This window comes from Malus sylvestris, chromosome 5 (genome assembly GCF_916048215.2).
Source record: "Malus sylvestris chromosome 5, drMalSylv7.2, whole genome shotgun sequence".
Lineage (NCBI taxonomy): Eukaryota > Viridiplantae > Streptophyta > Magnoliopsida > Rosales > Rosaceae > Malus > Malus sylvestris.
Genome location: NC_062264.1, coordinates 10,905,979 through 10,913,437, shown reverse-complemented (window position 1 = coordinate 10,913,437; position 7,459 = coordinate 10,905,979). Strand labels below are relative to the sequence as shown.

The 7,459-nt window shown below is 36.1% G+C and overlaps 1 protein-coding gene across 1 annotated transcript; it reads right to left on the bottom strand.

The window, feature by feature from the left end:
- Positions 1–316: 316 nt before the first annotated feature.
- LOC126623390 (26S proteasome regulatory subunit 10B homolog A-like) lies at positions 317–3,770 on the bottom strand. Its single transcript, XM_050292281.1, has 10 exons — positions 3,552–3,770; positions 3,156–3,275; positions 2,883–3,019; positions 2,650–2,811; positions 2,448–2,534; positions 2,211–2,297; positions 1,990–2,127; positions 1,637–1,828; positions 1,297–1,395; positions 317–729 (listed from the first exon to the last, which is right to left on the bottom strand). The coding sequence occupies exons 1-10, from the start codon at positions 3,652–3,654 to the stop codon at positions 655–657; spliced, it is 1,200 nt and encodes a 399-aa protein (XP_050148238.1). The 5' UTR covers positions 3,655–3,770; the 3' UTR covers positions 317–654.
- Positions 3,771–7,459: the final 3,689 nt, after the last annotated feature.

Genomic DNA, 7,459 nt, shown 5'->3' with positions numbered 1-7,459 from the left:
AAATTGAGGCACTAGTCTTTGAACTTTAGTCAAACTGGAGCTTTATTGGCTGAACTAAAAATTCATAAGTATTGATCCATAAATTTGTCATACTGTGAAGCAATAATTCTGTTGAATAACTCCGCTGGAACTTCCGTCCATTATTTGCTGCTTTAAAGCCTTTAGTTTCGATGGAAGGTCCAACGGGTGTTACACTATAACAAATAAAGGGGCCACAAGTTGATTCAAACATTTTGAAGATACACAAACAATTATACAATAGCAATCAGGAAGAACAAGTTAAGAGTGCACAAACCAGTTATTGGCGAGCACAAAGTATAAATGTAGCAGTTATTATTTGTTGTTAATAATTAGTATAAAGGTACAAAATCATAGTTTAAAATTTGATTTAATCATATGCACGAAAAGCATCTTAAAACCACAGTAAACTAAGCAAGAGACAATTTAATGTTCGAGAATCATAATACTAAACAACGGCTCGATTCAGAATACAATTCGTAATGTGAGTCTGGTGGTAAACACATTCCTGGAAGCCATATTGCGGTACCACCATCCCCACATCTCATCAAGAAAATAGAGCACAACATCCAGCACATGATAGCAGTTTTTACTCTTAATTAACTCTTCGGGTAGGTTCAAAGTTCAAATTCAGTTTCATTCTTTCCCAAAATCTGTGTTGTAGTGGGCACTAGATTCGAGTTTCTTGGCCTCATTCAGTTTCCGTACAGCCTGAAATATAAAAATATAACACTTAGAATCAAGATACCAAAAAGGGTTATTTATATGCCCTGTGCCGAAACATTGCCAAGCAACAAACTGTAGGCTACAGAACCAAATATATGACACCACTTTGACTTTTGTAGCACACTATCATTCTCTTACTTGACAGGTCTTAGGGTTCGACAACGTTTAAGAGAGTAGGTAGTCGAACCCCCTAGGTGACAAACAGAGCCAAGCCATTGGACTTCTGAAATTTATTAGCTCGTAAATCCTTGTAAAATCCAACTAATTACTTTTCCCCAGTAAACAAAATAAAGCATATGACTTGTATCTAGTTGCTTTCTTCAGGTGCATGGTTAGGCACCTCCTACACAGATAGTGACCTAGAACAACAAGAAACAGACAACCCCAAACACCACCAATGACATTCTTGGATTCCATAATTTTCAGGATGACCATTATTGATTTCATGCTACATTACCGAGACCATAACCCATGTAGTTCAAGCCACATTTCCACCTCATTAATCATCATTTTTTAATCGAGTATAACATCAGTACTCTATTTAACACATACCTTCATGAAATCTTCATGGATGACATAATCCCTCTCAGCACGGATCGCAGACATCCCAGCTTCAGTGCAGACATTACGGAGATCAGCTCCATTAAAACCCTGAAATGAAGACAATGCATCAAATCATTCACGGAAAGCATCTAATAAAATATTTTGATATAAATATAATATAATGAGGGCAAGCCTTGGCGCAATGGAGAGGTTGCTCCTTTGTAACCGAAAGGTCACGGGTTCGAGTCGTGTAAACACACACAAAACCCACGATCCTTGCAAAGTGGGGAGCCTTGTCAGTTTGGAGTCGCCCTGTTTTTATTATAAATATAATTATATTCATGCTTACCTCAGCAAGCTTCACAACTGCCTCATAATCAATGTCCCCATGTTTGGCTATCCCAGCAGCATGGATTTTGAGAATTTCCATTCTTGATTGCTCATTGGGCAATGGGATCTCTATCTTGCGGTCTAGTCGCCCAGGGCGGAGAAGTGCTGGATCCAGTACATCAGGCCTATTGGTTGCCATGATCATTTTCACCTGTGAAATGAAACAAATGACATCCATCATCCATGCCAAGATATGATCTACTTTTATGGCATTATCAGTTTGTACAAGCATGACTAGATAAATGTGTTTACATTTGTTTGTTATGACCAAACCAAAAAAATAAAGCTTGATTTCAACCAAAACCTACATACCTTTCCGAGCTGATCAAACCCATCTAACTGATTAAGCAACTCCATGAGTGTTCGCTGAATTTCTCGGTCTGCACTAGTCCCTTCACTAAAACGCCGTCCTCCAATAGCATCGATCTCATCCATAAAAATGATACATGGCTAGACACAAAGTCAACACAATAAGTATGTTTTTGAATAGGAATATTTAATGTTAAAATTAGAAGTAATATTCAAGCTCCTACCTGGTGATCACGGGCATAACCAAACATTTCCCTTATCAATCTTGCACTTTCACCGATATATTTGTCAATAATGGCACTTGATACAACCTACACCAGGAATAATAGTATCCAATATTAAAGATAAGTTGGAAACAACTAAAAATGATTCTAGTCTTATTCAAAGATATGAGTACCACAATATGCAGCAAGAAAACTTATAATGTGATATACAAGTTGCTACAGAAAAGAATAATTAACCTTAAGAAAGTTAGCATCTATGTTGCTAGCAATTGCTCTGGCTAGCAATGTCTTCCCTGTTCCCGGAGGTCCATACAGAAGAACACCCTGGAACAATTTAAAGTAAAATAAGAGAAGAAAAGTTGTATATAAAATTCTAAGTTTCTAGGTTTCTAAAAGCATCAGGTTAATATGAAGAACGCCAACAACATATAAAAATTACCTTGGGAGGTTTGATCCCCACCCTAAGGAAGAGCTCAGGGTTCATTAGAGGCAGTTCAATAGACTCCCTAAGCTCTCGGATTTGATCAGATAGTCCTCCGACGGCTGAGTAGCTAACATTACCAGGATCTTCATGAAGCATGTTATATACAACCGGATCAACCTTCACAAAGAATGTTCATGACTAGCTGAATAAAGTGTCAAACTTTTAACAAATAATCGGATGATAATTACTTCTCTGGGTAGAGCCCGCATGATAGTCAAGGTAGTCATATCCAAAACAACACGCGTTCCAGCGGTTAGTTTTTCTTTGTCAACTTTACTGCGACACCCAACGACGTACCTCGGGCCACTACTTGCCTTCACAATTACTGAGTCAATAAAATCAAAGATCAATTACTTTAGCAGTTCTCACACCGATAAGCCCAAAAAAAATTACACTCAAAAAGGTTTCCAACTATCAAATTTTAGACCATGAAGCAAGCATTAAGCAAACAAATTACTTACGGCGTTCGTTATCAAGAGGCCTGAGAACTTCACCAATAATCTGTCCAACACTTTGAAGGGACTTCAAATCATCTTCAGTTTTCCCAAATTCTTTCTTCGCAGCCCGCAAGTTCTCTCTCACTGCACACCATCCCATTGCAAAAATTCAATTTCTTGACCCAACCAAATTCTTCAAAGCATCTCAATTTCGCGGTTACCATAACCATAACATACAGAAAGCCCCAAAAAAAGGAAATCGAATACATTTGAAAAAATAGATAACAAAATCAGAACTGAATCGCTCAATTGAAAATCGGAATGGAAACCCTAAAAGGGCGAGCACATTAAAGGTTACTAATTGGGACAATTTGGTTTGTTAACTGCAAAAGGGGATTAGGGTTTGGGAGTGAATCTGACCTGCGCGGACTCGGGATTTCAGCTCCTTGTGCTGGAGTAACCTTTTGCGGTAGTCGGCAACCGCTGTGCGACGTCGTACGGCGTCTTCTGTCTCAGTCGTCATCGCAGGCGCTCTGCGGTGGGGAAGGTGAGTAGAAACGAGATTGGGCGCTTCGCTGAGGAGAAGAAATTAAGCTGCCAAACCTCTTGGGTTTCTTTTATGTTTGCAGCTGTATTGTCACTCAAGCAAACTTATAAAAAAAAAAAGGAAGCGTTAAAAAAAAAGGGCTTGGCTCACTTTTATTTAATAAAAAACAACCTTAAACTATTATTTAACAGAAAAGGTTTAAATTTTAATCATAAGTACACAAAACTTATGCCTCTGGTTATACAAAAACTAAAACACACGGGCTCAACAAAAAGTCTCAAACGCATAACAATTAATATTTCAAAAATGCCCCTAATGGGGCCTAACCCAGGCCTGTTAGCGAAACTAGCAGTTACAAAATTCATTCATCCCTCCAACGTCGTTAATATCAAAACACCAACCACTTCCTTTAAACAGCAACAAAAAATCGAACCAGAAATCCATTCCATTGCTAAACCTCAAGTTCTCAAACCAATTTCAAGTTCGATTCAAGTTTTCAAACAATAATCTACACATCAAATCTAGAATTTCTCAAAACAAAGACGAAAAACAAAAAATTTGAAAAGCAAAATCGGAGAAATACATGTACGAACCTAGAAATTCTTATTGATAAACAATAATCAACATTCTATTCCAGTGGTTCCAGAAACAGTATAGTTTTTTTGTTTCTGTTTGATAAACAGTATGGATCCAAAATCAATGTGGTGTTTTAGTTCATTTTCTTATATAACATGCCCTATTCTGATGTGGATCCATCAATACTTCAGTCTTTTAAATTAAGTTTCGTAAGTGCTCTAAGTTATTTTGATTGATAAATAGTTTGGTCATGTTGCTGTGGATCCAGCATCAATGTGGTTTTCTAGTTGTGATCTATTCATATATAGATCAATAAATAGTTCAATTTTCTAGTTCACTTTGATAAATAGTGTGGTCTATTAAGATATAGATCATTCAATACTTTAGATTTCTAGTTCAGTATCACAAGTACTCTGGTGTAATTTTGTTCTAATTTAAGAAATAGCATAGTTTTATTTTGGTTCTATTTGATAAACAGTGTAACCTATTTTGATGTGAATTCGGAATTAGTGTGGTTTCATAGTTCACTTTCATAGTAAAAAATTGTGGCATATTTTGATATAGGTACAAAAATACTTGTAATAATTAAACTATGTTAATTCTTACAGATGGAGGGAGCCAAGAAACCCAGAATGAAGACTTCACAAAAAAGAGTCTAGATAAGAAAAAGAAGAAAAGACCTCCAACTTCATATGTGCAATACAAGTGCAATATTTTTGGATTTGCAAATTCAATATAATTGTACAAGCTAATGCTTCAAGAACGCCATGATGTCTGCAATCAATTGGGCAAGACATCATTTTGGAGTCTTATTAAGTTATACATGGATGATGTCATCATTGCAACGGAAAGAAAAAGGAAGTCTGATATGGATTTGATCAAGATTATACAATGCTATGACTCTAAGCAACAAAAGTTCAAATTCGAAGATCATGAGCCAAGATGAATAACAAGTGAAGATATTGCTCAAATCTTTGGATTGAACAACCAAGGAGTGGAACTACCAAACACAGACAAATCCACCAAGGATATGGAGGACAACTTTGTCAAAACATATTTTCAAGAACAAAAAATAGTGAAAAAAAAGGAAATTCTTTAAGCGTACCAAAAATCACTCCTAGACCAAACTCCTGAAGGGGCGAAAGCTACTGCTTCAATCATATGTGCGCATCTCATCCAATCCCTCTTATTTGCAACCTTTGGAACATACATCACATGAAGCTTCATAACAATTTGTGGGGCATTGGACCAAATCAACAAATATAAATGAGCAAAAGGAGTGAGAGACTACTTGTTTAAAATGATTGACAAATCAAAGAAAAAGAAGAAAAATGGAGGAGAATCAACAACAAGCAAATGCATTGTCCTTATTTTGGTAAGAAACACGAACTATAGTTTTAAAAGCATGAATTTTGTCTTATAAATTTCACAAGAGCATGCAACTTATTTTGATCCAGATGAAAATGAAAAAGTTGTTCACAATGATGTCCAAATTGAGAATCAAGCTAAGGAGGATCAAGAACATGAAGAAAAAGACACTGCCACTACAAAAGAGACATCTGGAGTTCAACAAGATGTTGAAATGCATACCCCAACTAGCAAGGATCTTGAAGAGTAAGAAACAGAAACTGCCAAGAAGAAGACCAGAACACTAGTAAAAAAATATACGGAAGAGGGATGATTGTAAACCAAATGTCGATCCATACTATGACTATATACCCATCCAGAAAAAACAAAAGAAGGCCAAATACATTTATGCTGTGAATGACAGTGAAAGCCCTTCAATTGTTCTGTCACAAAGCCAACCATTGAGAAAGAAAAGGAGCAACCAAAGGTTCAATCACCCTTGAATCCCATCGCTAAAGAAACTGCAAAGAAACCTGCAAAGAAGCCAAAGCAAATAAAGGAAAAGCTGGGCGTACAAGTTACTTGAAGATGACACAAGAAAAAAATCAAGGAATATTATAGACAAAAGAAAATGTAAGTTTACATTATTAATTATAACTTAATGCATGTGTATACACACACACACACACACATATATATATATATATAATACTTTTTATTTTCTTACACATGGACTACTTCTAGATCCAATCAAGGCCTAAAAACATATCCTAAAGGATTCCTAATCTATCTCCACTTAGGAATCCTTTGGGATCTAGAAGATCTTTCCTAATAGACTTTGTATTACTTGGAAAGCAAGTTTCTCTCATCCTTATTACTATAAATAAAGACACAAGGAATGGGGAATTAACACACAATTCCTCAAGCCTATTCCCCACTCTCTTTATCTCTATGACGCACCCCTGTCAATTAAATATAGGCCACAACACGTTATCAGCACGCTCTTCACGATGTGCTAAAAATAATTTATTCGTATTCAATAAAGGGAATATTACGTTTCAATTATTTTAATTGATTAAATTTTGATTTTCTTGAATTCATATACTTTTATTGATTCAATTTATTTTTCTTATGTTGAACGTGATACAAGCTTCGGAGATGGAAAGTCGAAATTGAAGAAATAATTTTCTGCTTCAAACCAGTTCATCAATATCATCACGCAATCAGGTTCTTCCAAAATAACGATTTTTATCTTGATATTTTTGTAGCCCTGATAGCATGAACATTCACCATAATGCATGACCCAACTTTATGTTTTTTTAATTTTATATTCTACATAAATTGTGTATGCATTATATTCATAATCTTGTTAAATAATGTGAATTGATATTGTGATATTACTATGAATTATTATACGCAGTTGAATTTAATTGAATTGAAAAAAATATATAAAAAAAAAAAATATGCTAGGGTTTTGGTGGAAATTCACCAAGCCGCTGAGTTCCCCTATACTGAGCCGCGAGCTATGAGCCAAGAGGTCCTGTAGCCCTCCGTTGAACCCAGAACGCGACACCCATGGCGTCGTCCTTGTCCTTTTGGGCTTAGACATGTGCACCACCGACACGACCACCGATTTGGTGTAGCCTAGACTACTCCGATGACCTATAGTCACCATTGATGAAAGATATGGTCGAGAACTCTTGTTAAGCATATTCGAACTCCCTACGATTTTCATCCATCGTTGAGTCCCAACAATGATCCATGAAAACAACGATGTATGTATTGACCAGATCATGATACATTCAACAAGTCAACGCCAAACATATTATGTCTGCATCAGCATAAGCATTAGAAGATT

Coding starts and splice junctions, on each gene's coding strand:
- LOC126623390 (XM_050292281.1), bottom strand. CDS start 3,654: ATGACGACTGAGACAGAAGACGCCGTACGACGTCGCACAGCGGTTGCC. Junction 2,298..2,447: donor TAGATGCTAACTTTCTTAAG/GTTAATTATTCT, acceptor TTCCTGGTGTAG/GTTGTATCAAGTGCCATTAT. Junction 1,396..1,636: donor CAGTTGTGAAGCTTGCTGAG/GTAAGCATGAAT, acceptor TCTTCATTTCAG/GGTTTTAATGGAGCTGATCT.